Source organism: Ostrinia furnacalis, unplaced genomic scaffold (genome assembly GCF_004193835.3).
Source record: "Ostrinia furnacalis isolate ACB-3 unplaced genomic scaffold, ASM419383v2 OfSCF2315, whole genome shotgun sequence".
Lineage (NCBI taxonomy): Eukaryota > Metazoa > Arthropoda > Insecta > Lepidoptera > Crambidae > Ostrinia > Ostrinia furnacalis.
The window spans coordinates 1-18323 of record NW_021132554.1 but is presented as its reverse complement, the minus strand read 5'-3'; the positions used below and the strand labels follow the sequence as shown (position 1 = coordinate 18323).

General features: G+C 34.6%; 4 protein-coding genes across 4 annotated transcripts; 3 read left to right on the top strand and 1 right to left on the bottom strand.

Moving 5' to 3' along the window:
* The first annotated feature begins 967 nt into the window (after nt 1-967).
* LOC114355067 (protein phosphatase PTC7 homolog) lies at nt 968-11359 on the top strand. The gene is made up of 5 exons (XM_028307722.1): nt 968-1416; nt 4493-4672; nt 5027-5225; nt 9527-9786; nt 10069-11359. Exons 1-5 carry the CDS (start codon nt 1188-1190, stop codon nt 10116-10118), a joined length of 918 nt encoding a protein of 305 aa, XP_028163523.1. The 5' UTR covers nt 968-1187; the 3' UTR covers nt 10119-11359.
* A 766-nt stretch (nt 11360-12125) lies between these two features.
* Nucleotides 12126-14281, bottom strand: Der-2 (Derlin 2). The gene is made up of 5 exons (XM_028307725.1): nt 13803-14281; nt 13353-13586; nt 12930-13052; nt 12687-12850; nt 12126-12612 (listed from the first exon to the last, which is right to left on the bottom strand). Exons 1-5 carry the CDS (start codon nt 13893-13895, stop codon nt 12498-12500), a joined length of 729 nt encoding a protein of 242 aa, XP_028163526.1. The 5' UTR covers nt 13896-14281; the 3' UTR covers nt 12126-12497.
* A 140-nt stretch (nt 14282-14421) lies between these two features.
* On the top strand, nt 14422-16055 carry LOC114355069 (trafficking protein particle complex subunit 13). The gene has a single exon (XM_028307724.1). It carries the CDS (start codon nt 14675-14677, stop codon nt 15890-15892), a length of 1218 nt encoding a protein of 405 aa, XP_028163525.1. The 5' UTR covers nt 14422-14674; the 3' UTR covers nt 15893-16055.
* A 476-nt stretch (nt 16056-16531) lies between these two features.
* Nucleotides 16532-18083, top strand: rdgBbeta (cytoplasmic phosphatidylinositol transfer protein 1). The gene is made up of 7 exons (XM_028307723.1): nt 16532-16685; nt 16874-17022; nt 17100-17188; nt 17292-17299; nt 17382-17453; nt 17548-17802; nt 17925-18083. Exons 1-7 carry the CDS (start codon nt 16635-16637, stop codon nt 18069-18071), a joined length of 771 nt encoding a protein of 256 aa, XP_028163524.1. The 5' UTR covers nt 16532-16634; the 3' UTR covers nt 18072-18083.
* The last annotated feature ends 240 nt before the right edge of the window (nt 18084-18323 follow it).

Below are 18323 nucleotides of genomic sequence, written 5' to 3'. Positions count from 1 at the left end.
TTTAAAATTTTTGTTTCTATAAGACATTTTGAAGTAGTATGACCATATTGAGGATATATCTGGGACTTTCTGTGGGACCTTACTTATCTAATTTTGCATAATGTTTTCTACGGCCGTTTACTGTAATCAATCCATATCCAAATCCGTCTGTCAACTGCCAAATTAAAATCTGTTTTCTATCAAATATCCACAGTTTTCGATGCCTTTACACTTTCTTAATGTTTTAATTCATCTTAAAACAAAAACATCGAAAACCTTTTTTCATAATCATATTAAGTGCACTTTATCAAGACACACTGTTTAAACGTAAATCAGTCTTTGTCGTCCTGAGAAAAATAAATAAAAGGTTACCCTACTTAGAAAGAGAGAGCCTGCCCACAGAGAGCGAGATAGTGATACATAGGTTGTGCTTCAAGTAGGTATTCTAAGTCTGGCCTCCATTTTTATCTTTAGCTTCATGGTCAGTCAGAAAGACAGGCACTTCTCCAATAAATTGTTTATGGATCAATATCATAATGCTTGGGCCACATCTGCGGAAATCGAATTTCGATTTCGAAGAAGTCAGTGTCGACGAAACCACAAAACCAAAATTATGCCAAAATAGTTCGTGAATATGTTAGCTGAAACTGAAGGGACGATGATGAAGATATATTTGTAAGCATTTTTAAAGTTGTTGTTACTTCGAGCGGATCTCTACTAGAAAGAAAGAAAAATATTGATTAAGTACCAAAAATTAAACAATTGGTATTAATTACTAATTAAACCGTAGTTAAATAAACGACGATTCGTTACATTTCGTAGGCTATTTGAATTTTGATTACCATTAGCACTTGTGTTCTTTGATAAATGAGCTAAAGAGCTAATCATAACCGTGGCATTATAAAGTAATTGTGTAGCAATACCTTTATTATTGACAGCTCAATTGACGTTACTAGCTCTATAGTCTCTGGTTGCCATTGTTCTCTAGTTTATGGTTGCTCGCACGGTCACAAGACGTAAGATCCAAAGATCATGGGAATTGTATTGTAAAAATTACGTCTTTCTTTACCAATTATTCTGTGGTGGTCTCTTGTGAATGGTGTTGGTGCAGTGATCAGTTTTAGTTATAGTATGTTTCTGACTATGGTGTTATTTGTATCGGTTGTTCATTGGTGAATGGCTGGTGGTAAAGTCCAAACAACTAATGAATGATGCAGTCTATTTTCTGGACAGGCAGAGTGGTATCACGTGTTATTAGAAACGGACTTCTGAGTTTCTCGAGTGCTACTGAATTAAATGTTTCAAATAAGAAATATCCGTATTTAGTTTCGGTAGTATGTGGCTTTCCCAAAGACATTGCTAATGGAAGAACACATAAAGGTCAATTCGGAGACGACGCATGGTTTTCCACTCATTTCAATAATGCGGATGTTATTGGTAAGTAAAAAGCTTTTCAAACCTATAGTTTATGTTTGGGCTTAATTTAATTCCTGAATTTGTTGTTGATGTATTGTGATAATATGGTCTGCCTTGGTAACTTGTCATTGTTTCAATTTTATTAACAAAGTATGTTTTTCCAGTCTTTTATTTCAGTCAAATGTAGCCTTGTTTATGTATCAGAATTATGTTTAAAGCAATAATAGCAATTAAATTGTTTTTGTGCAGAATTTGGATATTTTTAATTCAAAATCACAAGACTGTCTAACCAGTTAGAAACTTATAAAATGTCTTTTTTTCTCTTATTTGTCGTGAAAGCCATAAACATTCTTATTAGAATGACATTTTAGCATTGTTTTTATTATAAACTTTAAATATAATTTGTTCGCCTTTAAATAGTAAATTTGGTAAACAAGCAGTAGACCCAGAATGTATTCATTCATGTTATTGCATTTAAAATTAAGAACACATCCTGTATAAATTTATTACCACCATTTTTTTGAAAGGATTAAATTATAGAAAGTAATAACATAATATTTAGGAAACTCAAATATGAAAGAAACTGGTAACAAATAGAAACAACAATGATTAAAATGTAAAGAACATTAACATTTCGGTTTTGTCATTGAAATGGTGTACCTATTTCACTAGACTAGTGTCACACCAGGAAAAGTAGTACACAGAAAAATATTATGCATTAGGGTGGATGCTAGGGCTTGAATACCGGAATTCCGGAATTTCGTAACTCCGGAATTTCGGATACATTTTTTCCGATATTTCAATTCCGGAACTGAAGCCAATATCGTATTCCGATATTGAAATTTTTCATAAATTATTTTAAGTTTTCAAAACGTTTAAATATCAAAATAGGTTCTTAGATAAGAAAGTCCTTGAGATATGTATTCGCAACTTTATTAGTAATAATATTAAAGAGGCAATAGGGCGAAACCAAAGCTCCAAAATGTTCGATAGAGACAACTCTAATGGGCGAAGCCAGCAGAAGAAAGCGGATGATAGAGTAAAACCTGTTAATAGCTCAGCCACAGGACAGTTCCAACAGCTAAGCTAACTCGACACTATACCGAAGATTAGCCGGACATCAGCCCTTACGTGATTAGGATGGCTCTCAAACANTGCCAATAAGTGAGATTATATAATAAATGTTATAGTTTAGGAATTTGAATCGAAAAAACACTTATCAGAATTTTCGTTGAACAAAGTTTCAAAAATACCAAAAACGCGCGCTAAAAACTTAAAATTTTTCACACCAAAACCGTTTGGTTGACTTTGACATTAGCTGACAGTGACAAATGACGTTGAAAAGTTGTAAAATGGCATAGATAAGTAAAAAAATATATTTAAAAATATAAATAAGTGAACAAGATATCTTTAAGTATTACCATATCGAAAATTAGGATCATTTTTTAAAAGTAAACAAAGTGGTAATATATCTACCTTTATTTGAATAAGGGTTAAGGAGAAAGGATCATTACAGACCCATCTGGGTTCTGACTCTGAGTCATGTCTACAAGCTGTTTTTGAGAGCCATCACGAATAGTCTCGCGCGTAGGTTCGATGACTTATAGTCTCTCGAGGAAGCCAGTTATCGAAACGTTTACACTACCATATACCGCATCTATACGCTACGGCAGGTTATACAGAAAACCGAAGAGTCTAACTTGCCTATATGCTTGGCGTTCTTAGACTATGAGAAGGTCTTTGAGCCTGGCTGAGCACGAGGGCGATTCCTCTGCAGCGAGCTGTGAGGCAGGGAGATGTAATAATACGTCGAATTCAACTCGGCTGGGCAGCGTTCGGGAAACTACATAACATCTTTTCGACCAAAACACTGCAGTGCCTAAAGACGAAAGTCTACAATCAGTGTGTGTTACCAGTAGTGATGACACACGGTTCGGAAACGTGGCCTCTTACTATAAGGCCTTATAATAAGCTCAAAGTTGCACACCATGGTATGGAGAGTGCTATGCTCGGTGTTTCTTTTCGAGATCGAACCAGAAATGAGATTCGTAAACGAACTAAAGTTGCCTGACATATAGCGATCAGATTACCAAGCTAAAGTGGCAATGGGCAGGGCACATAGTACGTAGAACAGACGGCCGATGGGGCAAGGTTCTAAAGTGGAGGCCACATACGTGTACGTGTTTGTCGGGAGGCGCTTTCTTTTTTTAACCAACTCCGGAACTAGAACCGGAATTCCGGAGTTGAGTGCCCAATATCGGAAATCAGTTCCGGAGTTGAAAACTATCCGATATTGCAAGCCCTAGTGGATGCTCTATTGACTAGAGTATCCACCCTAATGCATAATATTTTTCTACCATACATTTAACCATATTTCTCAATAAAACAAGTAATTCATTTCAATAATTTTTATTGCCTTTTCAACATGATTTGATGTTAGAATGAAACTGAATGTTAATGGGTACTTTGACAAGGTGGGTGGGCATTATGACAAGTTAATGTGATCATCTAAAAATAAAATTGGTTCAGTAAAAACTAACACATACCTTAGCTGTTTATCATTATTTTTACAATTTGTTCTTTTTCAGTGAAGCTATAAGTAGACTGGTGTTGTAATATAGGATGTGTAAAAGTCAAACAAAATATAAAGTTAATGGTTTCTGGTTTGTTTTAAAGTACAGTACTACAGTGTAGTAGTGTGTGTAGTTAGTAGACTCACATTGGTTGGTAGTTTGACATGATTCTATTGTTGTACTACTAGGGTTGTTCAAAAAGTAAACCATTCTCATTACTTTTTGAATACCCCTCTTATGTACCTATGGATGCCTCTTGCCCTCTCATGCACATCACATTTAAAAATTTTGATGTAACATTGGCTCTATTACAAGTACATAAGATGACTGTATTAACCTTGATCTGTACAAAAATGTCTAGAAACAAAGAAAGAAAAATGTTTATTTGGTCCAAAACAATTATTACTATTTTATACAGTTCAAAGTATTTGTACATGTTTGAACCAAAATGGCATCTGCTCAGCATTGTGTCCTGAGATTATCACTTATATTATATTATTTATCACCTATTGTATTCTTCTTAGGAGTCGCTGATGGAGTGGGAGGCTGGCGCGCGTACGGCATTGATCCGGGCGAATTCTCCTCGTATCTCATGAGGACGTGCGAGAGGCTAGTCCAAATGGGTCATTTCAAATTGTCAGAACCTGGGGATCTGCTAGCTAAATCCTATTATGAATTACTGGAACACAAGAAACCTATATTAGGTATGTATTACTTGATTTGGTAATATGGATAAATTAATTGCCTTTTGTCTATATGCAAATATATTTAAATAAGATTTCTCTTCTCTAATTAGAACTTTAATTTGAATTTTCATTGTATTTAGTTCAATCACATGCAATAAATTGAGACTACTGTGAGCCTGTGACAAACAAGACACAAGTTGCGCTAATTAGTAATGGTGGCGCGGAAATGGTGCCACTGCAGCGCTTCCTCACGCCTCTTAATTTAAAGGCGCCCTAAAAGTCGTTTCTTCAAACTCTTTTGCCCTTTTCCCTTTTTTTTTTTCAGCCAAATGCCTTACCAACTGTACTGACATTCCTTTAATTCCTTGACAGGCAGCAGCACAGCGTGCGTGATGATCTTAGACCGCAGAGAGAGTATCATGCGCGCAGCCAACATAGGCGACAGCGGGTACATGGTGATCCGCGGCGGCCGCGTGGTGCACCGCTCGCACGAGCAGCAGCATTACTTCAACACACCGTACCAGCTCAGCTTACCACCACCAGGACATGACAGGAACGTCCTTAGTGACAGGTACTGTTCAAACTCTATTAGTATGTGGACCCCTTTCAGGGCATAAGTCCCAAATATAGCTTGCCATAGTTTTTATTTAGACTACGCATTTCTATGCATGTATGTGAAGAGTTATATCTTCAATTCCCTAACATTTATTAAGACTTATTTTGTGAAAGACATCTTTCTTTCAATAGAGATTTTTTGGTAGAACTACGTTAATTTTTGCACCACCCTGTATAGTACCTTACCTTTGCATGCCTTATTATCGCTTTTGCAATTACATCCTATTTTATTTAGGTATTGAAATAAATCTTCTGTTTTATTAGTGATTGTTTAGTAAGTAACTACTTAAAAATCAAAAAGTTCTGAATTTTGTTTAGTCTAATGAAATAGTAACTTAAACATTACAGTAAATACTTAGAAAGTGCGTCACAAATAGCCGTACCGAAGCAAAAGGTTATTTCAATAAAGATAATGGTGTAAATATTACATTCAAGGTCTTGAGATGATAGTTGGATGGATAAGTGTGTCAGCTTAGATTTGTGTCAGGAGAATTCTAATCTGAATGATAAAGATACACGTTCTCTGTAAATGCTATTTTTTCTAGTATTTATTTTTAGAAATAACCCTGTATGTACTGTAGGTATGAGATAGAAAGAGTTATCGTCAAATTCTTTGGGATTAGCTCTCAGTCTCAGTATCCGTACCGTCATTTACCTCATTACCTTTATATTCGTAATGATGCTTTATTGCATCATGTTGGTATAAAAATCGGATAAATAAGCATTGACCTATAATTTTATCTTTATTGTACTGTCCGAGTGCGACGGCTTCTCGTTCCTTCGCCTTGTTGTTTACGGCACTTAGCAGACACGGATGTTCTTTTTCCGGATTTTGTCTATCATAATCATAGTTACATCTCCAGCTAGACTATTAGCAAGACCTTGCTTGTTTCATAGAAGCCTAGTCAATAAGTACTCGCTACTACTATTTTCCAATATTCTGGCAACGTATTCCGTTATAATTATACAGACGAGCGGTAGCCATTCCAATAGCCATAAAAAAGTAATATCCAAACAGATATAGAGTATACTAAAATAATACCTGTACTGTACTGTAATATAATGATTGTATCGGGCGCGCCCTAAACAAGACACGTATTTTAAGCTTCACAAGTCATGAGACTGCTTTTTAATAACACGGGATCAGTAGTCATGTGCTCATTCCACAATCGGTCCTGTTGTATTTTCTGCATGCACTAATATTAGAATTTTTAGCGCATTGGATCTCTGCCAGGTTCACGTGATGACTTGAAATTTATGGAATAATGTTTACGTGATTGACTCAAATGAGAGAACGACAAAATAGCACTCGAAACTCATTAAAAAAACAGTGTGTGTATTTGGGTACTATGGGGGCGTTGCCTGTCCGTAACTACCTACTTCATAAATACAGCAGAAAATATGTCTGCTGTGATTGCTCTATCTTATTTCATATTTACTTTCATTGTATCATTTCAAGCCCTTAATAATTAGTCTTATCCATTATAAAATGTGTGATAAGGATAAAATAATAGGATAACAGTGTTTGCTAAAGTAACGAAAACAAGATACGCTGACATGGCGCCTACCTACATAACGTACGGTCAGTGTGCCTTTTATTAAATTCGCAATAAACTGGTTTATACGAGCCGAGTCGGGCTAAACATTATGGATTTGGACAGTTCAGTTCGGGATACCATTACGCTTACAAATAGAGTAGGTACTTAAAACTTGTGAAATAGAAAGAAAAAGTTGAGAACAGTTTCCCAATAATCCTCTTTAAAATTACTGTGTACATCATCACGATCATTAGGAAAAGACCAAACGAGAATTTATTAATAACAAATACCATATTACGCAAGTTGTAAACATTGGCACCAAGCCTATTCTATAACTGGTCACAAAGACAATCAGAGTTATATTATTTATTATGTCATAAAACTACCATTGTCTCCTTTTATTAGTGAGTCTGTAAGCACCAGACTAAGCTGGATTAAATTGAAGCAGTATTATCCTCTATGTCCTCTGGAGTGTCCTGAGAGAGGTTGATTATGATTACGCATCATGTATTAGAATCGTTATGACCTCGCTAATGAAATTGCATGCACACGCAGTATCATAATATTTATTAATGCCTCATAATATGGTTCATTCAATATCAGAGATGTCTCGACTTTGGCCAAGTAGGTACCCAGTTACGGGTTGCGGTCAAGTGAATGTTACCATGAAATTAATGAGTTCGATTCTGTGTAACTACTTTTTTATTTTTAAGCACAGCGTCATTCATACTTTCCCTGATTAATGTTCATTCGACCTTGCAATACTTTCTAAAATACCTTGAAATTCTGGTGCAGTCCTGTTGTCCCCCCTGCTTGGCCCCCCTAGGGGAGCCAACAGGATTTCGAAATCCTGTTGTCCCCCCTGGCTAGGGGAGACAACAGGACTAGATTTTTAATCAATGATTTGAGGACTGTTGTCCCCCCTGGCAAAAATTATTTAAAAATTTTCATAACATTTACTCGTAATTAATGCCAAATTGCCAAATTGAATACCTAAACGTATGTTAAATAATAATTAACATTTGGATAACGAAAAAAATATAAGTTCTTGGTACCGGTACTATTTCAGACTATTTCAAAATCTGCTTTACTTGCTTTTAACAGATCGTTATGAATTATCCCTACTAAGGGCCGATTTTTCAATCGTCGGATAACTTTTAACTGAAGAATAAGTTTGACACATTGACAGTTTCAGTATGGGAAATATGTCAAAATGACAAGCTTATTCTTCAGTTAAAAGATATCTGACTATTGAAAAATCAGCCCTAAATAATATTATAAATGCGAAAGTAACTTTATCTGTCTGTTTGTTACGAATTCACGCCTAAACCATTGAACCGATTTTGATATTTAGATAGTTTTGAGTCCAGGGAAAAGTCGTTGGACAGTTTTTATCCCGGTTTTCGAAACAGTGTTGCGCTCTATATTTTTTCTGTGACAGACAAAATTTTACGCGGGCAAAGCCGTAGGCAAAAGCTAAATACCTCTATTAAGCTATTCTCATGTATAAAAAATATTATCTACTGTCAAGTTTATCAAGTGTAAGTAAAAATCCGTTTAGTTATTATTATCAAACATCCATACTCACAAACTTCCGCATTTACTTACAACATTAGTAGGTAGGATGCTAAAACTGAATAATTTTAAATTAATCATAATATTCAACAAATTACTTGCTCAGTGACAGTGATTTAAACTAGCGGCCGCTCGCAATATATAATAAATAAATTCCGTTCTTAGTGGATGTTTACACCCTATAAGAAACCTACCTGCCAAATTTCAAGTTTGTAGACCTACAAACTTGAAATTTGGCAGGTTTAGTTAATACCGGCCGGCACCAATACCTATCAAAATTGTAATTATTACCTACTTGACATACGTTTAGGTATTCAGTTTGGCAATTTGGCATTCAGTCAAATACTTCAGTTTTTCATAAATTATGCTATAAAAATTTATAGCTCTGAAATAATTTTTGCCAGGGGGGACAACAGTCCTCAAATCATTGATTAAAAATCTAGTCCTGTTGTCTCCCCTAGCCAGGGGGGACAACAGGATTTCGAAATCCTGTTGGCTCCCCTAGGGGGGCCAAGCAGGGGGGACAACAGGACTGCACCGAAATTCTGTACCATAATCTAAATTGCTTTTTTTGACATTGTTTTGGGTGGAGGGAAGGAGATAAAGTAATTCACTTTTTTATCTAAGTAACAGAAAATCTAGAATCATTCCAAATTCATGCAAACTCTTGCTAGGAGTCAAACAAAAAATTCATTTAAATAGAGCCAGTTTCCACTTTCGTATTCTGATGCTATCGACAATTCAAGCCATTGTAGCGACATTAGCATAAAGGGTAGCATTGTAAATAAATAATAATATGTAGAACTTAGATATTTATTTAAAACTAGCTTATGCCCGCGGCTTCACCCGCGTGAAATTTAGTGCCACAGATTGGCATAAATTATAGCCTATATGTTAATCAGGGTTACAAATAATAATACTGTAAAGTTTCAACAAAATCCGTTTAGTAGTTTTTGCGTGAAAGAGTAACAAACATCCACACAAACTTTCGCCTTTATAATATTAGTAGGATAGTAGGATTCCCTCCCAGCTAGAATTACTTATGGTTTTTGTTTATTTTTCAAGAATGTAATACGAAACTGCCTTCCCATCAATTACCGTAAGAAACTGCTCAGTATAACTCGGAACCTCTTTTACTTATCAGGCCAGAATCGGCAGAGACGTCGGAATTCACGGTGGAGTGTGGCGACGTGATCCTCGTCGCCACTGACGGCGTGTTCGACAACGTGCCAGAACCAGTGCTGGTAGCCGAGATGCGAAGGGCGCAGGGGCTCGCCGGCGACTCGCAGCGACTGCAGGCGGTCGCCAACTCCATAGCTTGGATGGCGCGAAACCTCTCATTCGACGGATGCTACATGTCACCGTTCGCTAAAAGCGCACGGCAGAACGGAATAGATGCTATTGGTGAGACATTTTATCGTCTATTTATTGTTTACATTATTTCCCGCATGCACCCTTGTTTACGTGTTTGTTTCAAACACTCTTATTTCTCGTGCAACTGTAGTTTCGCGATAAGCTACACGGGAACGGCGTAGAAACGTCGTCGTCGTATTTTTAGACTATTGACTAGCATTTGTCGTTTCTCTCAAATACACAATACAAATTAAAATATTATTATAGTGTAGAAAGATAAACTTCTGAACAATAGTTTGTCAATTAATAACCATTGTCTTTTTGTATTTACAGGTGGGAAACCAGACGACATAACGGTTCTACTAGCTATAGTAGCACTATGAAAATGTCTCCATGTGATTTAGATAGATTTATAGGCACTTGTTTAATTCAAAACCATTTGAAATGTAAAATTAGTAGAATTAGAGATAACAACGACACCAAAAACTTGCTAACTGGATCATAATATTCGATGTTGTGCTTCAGATCACATCAAGTAGTAAACAACTTTACTTTTGAGTTGTATTTTTTTTAGTATAAAATACGTTTTGTTATGCGCGGTGTGTGTATAGGATCTGATAATGAGTGTAAAATATGTGATTTTATTACGTTTTAACGACAGACTAGTACACTAGTCCCTTGTGGTGATATTGAATTGTTTTGATCGTCTGTCAGTTTTGTGCTACTATCTTTGAAAGTTATCTCTACTGTAACTTCCTTGAGTCAACAAAGAGCAATAAGAAATCAATACTTTGCTTTGTATAGCATTATAATATAACTTTTGTCTTCATTTTGAGAAGTAATAATTATTATCATTTATCAAAATATGAAGTTCAACTCTGTTTATAAAATACTTCTTTTGTGCTTAAAAATAATCCAGGAATATGGCCGTTTTGTTTTAACTTTTTTATATTTTTATAGTTTCTTTATGTTGAGATGCAGGCGATTATGAAAATTGAAGTAACCGTTTAGTGATGATGATGTAACGAGTCACACGACCTTGGGAATGTTTGAATGAAGACTGACGTATCTAGGTTTACTGTCCTTGTTGTTACTGTAGTTTAATTAAGATATTGGAAGAACGGTTTTATGAATGTAACACTTGTATTTTCTTTGATTATCTTCATTCTAAATTAAGTTTTGAGCAACTACTTATGTCTTTGTATGTTGTTATTTATCTAAGCACTTGAGATGAGTAACTAAAAAAAATGTATTTAATGTGATGTGACATTAATTAATGAATAATGTAAATACGACCTTGTGAGCCTCTAGCTTCATGCATCCAGTTTAGGTATTGTTTTGACTTTGTCTTCAAAGCCGTTCTGGTAAAAACATACCCATTTTTAATTAGGTACTTGAAATAATTTGCAATATTTTTTATTTTCGTTAAAATTTCTTATAACCTATTTAATTTTCTTTAAGATGATAAACTTTGGTACACTAAATTATTTTTATTTCGTTTATTATTCGTATGGTGTTATTGCGTTTAAATACTAGGTTATTTATTCGCTATACAGAATGACTGAAGAATTTTTGTCAAAAAGCCTTGTGTGAAAAGATTATCAATAAACAATGCTGATCATAATCTGTTTGTAGTTTTACTGTAGGAAAAAGTACCTACCTTTACATTTAAGAGCATGGTATGGAAAGAAATGGTCCAAACAATATATTTAGAGTGAATTATATTTTGGGCACTCAGGGGGTAATTTGCAAGCATTACGGGAATGTATGTCTAGCTAAACCGATAAACCAGTATATTAATAACGAAGTTATGCACTCTTTTTTTTCATAAAATAATTTGTAATGCGTACCTAATTACTAATAGTTCCGTTAAACCCTCGTGGTAATTCTCGTGCTCAGCACACTAACATAATGGCCCGAGCGGGACTTGAACCCGCTATCTGAGTAGCTTCGTATTCCGGTACGGTAACCACCGAGCAAAGCGATATTTTACTAATATTTAGTACGAGTATGTATGTATAACAATCATTCTTTGCAATTTGCAAGTACAAGTTATGTAAGTATTTACGTATTAATTACGACGACTGGTAAGCTAAATTATACTTCGTGTTACGAGTTCACCACAATAAGAATAAGAATAAATTTATTACTTAATAAAACTTAGCCTAGATACATTTGATTTCACTTACTTAAATTAAGGTTAGTGTGCGAAGGTAAAATTATTAATACCTAAACTAAGCAAAATTGTTTGCCATTGTTTTGTCTTACAATAGTCCAACGGCGCGGGAGTTTCGAACAAGTGCAGTGTTCCTCGGATCTTGAGTCGGCCAGACTGACTGTTGGGCTATTGACGCGTTAAGTACCCAAAGAAGTCACACAAAATACACCCAAAAAATCAAAATCTTTATTTAATATGATAATGTATGTATTCACAAAAACTGATATCTATTAAATACATTCATTAAAAGTTAAACTAGTATGGATGAATAAAAGGTATGGATATTTTAATTTATTTGTACCTACATGTTTGTTTGACTTACAGTTACAGTGCTAACAATTACACTTCCCAGAGGTTAGGTTTATTGGCGAAAAGCAGAAAAAATATTTATTGCATTTTGTGCAGTCCTAATTTAAAACTCATACAAAATAGAACATCTCAATAACTATTTATACATTACCACTGATACATCTCATCCTAAAGATAAAATTATTATTAACCATTTACCCTATGTTTGGCATTTGCTTCATCATGGAGGTGTTGTTTACCTGTTGTCTTCATCATCATCCTCACGTCGGCGCCAGTCAAATCCACCAGGCCTGATATGGGCCAATTCAGGCAAAGGTTCGTACTCTTCTCGAGGGTTAAACAGTTTTTTCCTGAAAGAAAAATATATGTAAAATATGTTGTACCTACTTTATTCCAAAATGGATAATTGCAAGAAACCACTTACAGAAACATTGGTGTCTTTAATATCCTGTACCCTCCACGTTGGCGTGGTAGGATATCTTCCATGAAGAAATATACATGACCAATGGCCATCCCAACTAGGTCTACTGATATTGAATTACCAAGCAGGACAGAAAAGCCAAGTAATACCCAAGGCAAATAAGGAGCCTGTAAAAAATGAAAACAATAAAAAAAAATTATATTTAAGCGTAAATTTTATAATTTATCTGTTAAACTTTATTATTACCTGAAAGTTCATTAGCCCAAAAAAGTTCATTCGCACAAACACATTACGTCGAGACCAAACATACACAATCATGATAGTGAATGCTTGACCTAAAAATAATAAATTAACGAAGAATGCACATAGCTGTTTATTTTGCTGAGGAAATTATTGTTTATGTATAAAATTTGTTTTAAATATTCAATTCAAGTCACACCAATCCCAAATCTTAAAGAAATTCATCTGCATAATGTAAAGAAATACATATTTTATGAAACTTTAGAAATTTTTTATTGTCATTTGAGCTTGAAAAACTTCTAGATTCCATTATGGAATTAAAAAAAATAAGAGGGGGCAGAATTGGTAACTTTGTGATTATCCTGTAGCTGATGAAACTGAAAATCAACACTTGTAATACATTATTAGATATAGTTTTATAAAGGATACAATCATGAGAACACCTCCAAACATGAACATCACAACAAAATCAGCTGTTCTTCCTCTAAAAGACCCTTCTTCTAGCATTCGACAGTATCTATATGTAAATATCATGTTGAAAAAGAAATTGAATCCTAAATTCCCAAAGAACAGGAATGTTGTTATTAGTCTCCATAGTTGGTATCTTTTTAGTATCAAGATTGGATTGAAATATAGCTGAAATGGAGAAACAAGATCCAGTTGCTGAAACAAACAAAACCATTAGTCTGTAGTATAGAATCACTGTCAATGTTTTCTTTTAAAGGTGTATTTCTCTTAATGCAAACAAAGACTAAGTTTTATTAGAATAAAATTAGTTAGCTGTATACAACTTCTTTAGTAACATCTTAGGCTTTATAGCTGAGCTTAGTGGATTTGACTTTTTTGTGATCAGCAAATTATGTACTTGTAGGTACTTACAACAGCTAAAGTAGTGACAACACAGGCTGTAGTGTATGCTCTGGTCACAGGAGGTATCAGCATATATTCTTGGAGAAGAGTTTGATAGGCCATCTTAGATATATTTTGGAGAACACTATACCATTTGTTTATCGTAAAAAGTAACTAAATTTGATAGACCTTAGTGTAAACGACTATCATTGGGCCACATCAGTATTTCACGTGAATGGTATACGTGGTTAGTCTTTATACCAAGCAAACAATGCTTTTCATGGTGCAGCTTCGGTGTAGTTCTTATTAAACTTCTAGAAGTTGGTGTACGTATCTATTTCGGCCAATTAAACTGTATTAAAAGGTTTAAATTCAATTATTTGACATTGCTTTGGATTATCATGACATGTCATTAATGACATTTCTAATGATTAAAGCATATTCTTTTACAGGTAAAATGCTTAAAAAATACAAAGCATACCATAAAACACCTTGAAATTGTTTGATAGCTCATGTCATAGCAACGACTGTAACAAAAATGGGAACGAAAAAGAAACATAACTTAAAAAAAAAAAAATTGTTACACTGACAATGACATTTGTCAAAGTGATGCTTTTATTGCCTGCAGTTTTTTTATTAACTAAAATCTATCCACCAATTACGTGTCTTCTTTGATAGAATAGGCCAATCCGTGATATCGAAAAATCACAACTTATTGTATAATTTTCAAAAACTTCGTGGGCAATTTAAATAACCATTTATGTCAATGTCAATGTCAGTCAGTCAGCCAGCCAGCTGTGTTGTGAACACAATTTTCTCAGATTTTTCACTCAGAATTTTCATTGAAATCCTTTTATCTTTATCCATTGAAAATATTACTCTAAATACATTTCGTGACAAATATGGATCCTAAAGAAGTGGTTGAACACTTGGTGGCGTTGAAAGTGATGCGACTGACAAAACCAGCATTAATAAGCCCAAAAATTGTTACATGCGATTCTAAAGATTTACCGGGTAATATCCTGAATAATTACTTAAAAGAAGATGCTACATCAGTCACTCAGATGGAAACACTTGCTGCTGGTCAATTTCTCTTACTTCCTCAAAGTTTTGGTAACATCTATTTGGGCGAAACGTTTTCTTGCTATGTTTGTGTTCATAATGAAACTAATCAGCCTGTACAGAGTGTTTCAATTAAAGCAGATCTCCAGACTAATTCACAGCGAATTCCATTATCTACCCAACAAAGTCACTCACCTACAATGCTAGATGTTGATGAAACACTGAGTGATGTGATACATCATGAAGTTAAGGATCTGGGTACTCATATTTTGGTCTGTGAAGTCACCTACATGTCTAACTACAATACATTAGCCTCCTTTAGAAAGTTCTTCAAGTTTGAAGTCATGAAACCACTTGATGTGAAAACTAAATTTTACAATGCTGAGTCGGATGATGTGTATTTGGAAGCTCAAGTACAAAATATTACTTCTGGCCCAATCACACTGGAACAAGTTTCTTTGGAAAGTTCCCAACAATTCTCTGTGAAGTCCCTGAATGAGATTGTCAGTGAGAATGAAGGATTATCAGTTTTTGGTGATATCACACTACTTCAACCTCAAGAGAGTTGCCAATATCTGTATTGCTTAACCCCGAAAGAAAATATAGCAAAGGAAATTAAGCTGTTAACAGCTGCCAAGAACATTGGAAAGTTTGATATTGTATGGAGATCGAATTTAGGAGAGAAGGGCAGACTGCAAACCAGTCAGTTGCAAAGAATGACCACTGAGTACGGAGATGTGAGATTAACCTATGAGTTGCTACCAAGTAAAGCTACAGTGGATGAGCCATTTGACTTCAAATGCAAAATAGTTAATGCCAGTGAAAGAACTTTGAATTTAATTTTGAAACTCAGATCTCTCCCAGACTCCAGTATGTTGTGGTGTGGAGTTTCCAATAGGAAATTGGGTCCCCTGGAACCTGGTAAATCTGTTTACGTAAATCTGACAGCATTACCTATTAACACTGGTCTCCATAATATTACTGGATTATCTTTAGTTGATCTATTTTTAAAGAGAACTTATGATTATGACTATTTAGCTTCTATTTATGTATGTTAAATTAGATTTAAAATTACCAAGTTCTTAGTGAATTGTTTATAATAATATTATTAAAATAAGTTAATTAATTAGTTTAATTAACATTATTTACTTTTTTTAACTTTGAGGTTTATTAGTACCAGATTGTGTATTAAACTACTTCATTCTAAAATTATACTGAAATAAATAATGGGCTCTATTGTTCTTAGTTTTCTTTCTACATTCTTTGTTCCCTCTCTTCTCTCCTCAAGGGTTAACATTATTACTAGAAAAAGGAAGACTCCGCATTCTTTCGAACTAGATTTTTTATACATATAAATGCAAGAAAGATATAAATCCGCGAGAGGAGAGAGAGGACTTGTCTGCAGATATCCTAAAAGTCCTTTGCGTGTGTTAAGCCGGGTCTCTCCAGCGCAATCAACAAAAACATGACAACTTTCAACAAAATATGTTATAAATCGTGTAAGGCAAAACACGCGCTGGAGACTTTTAAATATTTGGTCAAAAAAAAAATCTACTGCTCATATTTTTTTGATCTTCAAAGGCCTATAATTTTGTACAAGGCAAGGTCCGATACTAGTCCGATACGGAACAAGGACATTTGACATTTGTGATTTGATTGCTTTTTCCTACTTTGACAATTTTGACATTGACATTAGTAGTAAAATTGTTGCTGGTCTGGTGGTGCGTGATTGAGTTGGTTTCTTTGTAATATTTTCTGATTATAATTAAATTAAATTACTATAACTTTGTGTGCCCTAAAATGGTGTTTACCAAAGAATATAGGATTTGTATGCCGATGACAGTGGAGGAGGTAATAAATTAATCTTTTCTCCAAACGCTACATTGTCCACAATAAATAATTAGGAAAACCTATTAAATCAAATAATTATCCTATTCAGTTATTCTCCCTAACCTAATTGATAATTGCCATTGTTTTAGAGTAAGTTTATTTATGATTTTCTATAAAGAAAATGTTCGTTTTCTTTTGTCTATCTCCAGTATCGTATTGGTCAACTCTACATGATAGCTCGGCATAGTTTCGAGCAATCTAGTAATGGCGAAGGTGTGGAAGTGGTCGCCAATGAACAAGTAACCGACGAGATCAATGGGCAGGGCCAATACACTGAGAAAAGAATTCATCTATCCAGGTTTGTAATTGTTTAAGTCATCAGTATGAATTGTATTTTACAGTCATCATAAACCTAATATTTACTCATTGTTTCAGCCATCTACCCTATTGGGTCCAATCACTGATTCCCGAAATATTTTATGTGACTGAGAAAGCATGGAACTACTATCCATACACCATCACAGGTAAATATCAATTATTCAAATGATTTGGGTATTAAAAAACCTTTGGCTATCTTTTTGTTAAAATAATTTAATATTTCTCTTTTCATGTAACCTTCATTACTAGAATATACGGTGAGTAGAGATTTAATTTTATTAATATTAGCATGAATCTGATCAGGAAATACAAAAGCTAAAACTTTTAAATATTTTACAGTGCTCCTTCATTCCCAAATTTGCGATATCAATACAAACAAGATATGAAGATAACAACGGGACTACTGATAATGTAAGTCTATTATTATTATAAATAAATAAGAGGTTTTTTGGGTAAAATATCTTACAAAATATTCATTACTTACAAGAATAATAACGTATTACAGTGTCTTGGCTTAACTGATGAAGAACTGGCACAAAGGGAGGTGGATTTCCTGGACATTGCCTATGATGAAATCAAGCCTCACCACTATAAAGAGGCGGAAGATCCAAAGTTCTTCAAGTCAGAGAAGACTTCTCGTGGCCCCTTGGTTGAAGGTTGGAGGGACACACACCAGCCCATCATGTGCTGCTACAAGGCTGTCAGCGTGAAGTTTGAAGTGTGGGGCCTGCAGACTAAAGTAGAAGAATACGTTCAGGGGGTTAGTTTTGATTTTTATTTATTTTTTAATTTATTGCTAGGATTCTTTAACACCAATTAAACTTCACAAATATATTCTTTTGAAATCATGATGTCATATGAACATAATAATTGTTTTTATAGGCGATCCGAGAAATCTTGCTCCTCGGACATCGTCAAGCCTTTGCTTGGATGGATGACTGGTACAACATGACTATCGAGGATGTAAGGGAATATGAGCGTGACATGCAAGCCAAGACAAACATAAAGGTAATTTTGATAAAGTATTAAGTAGAGATCCTTCCAACCCTAATTTAAGTTTTATTGGCACACTCTATTATTTGGAAGTTATGTAGTATCTGTTAAAAGATTAAATGAATTAATATTTTTACTATAATTCTTCTTCTTCTTCTTCTGCTCTATGGCTATTGTGTTTCCACGTTTGCCAATGTCACGTGAGCATAGCCATTACACGGTATAAAAAGTTATAAACCTTGGGTTTGAGTGCTATTAGGTATAGTCTAGCGTGCACACCTAAAACAT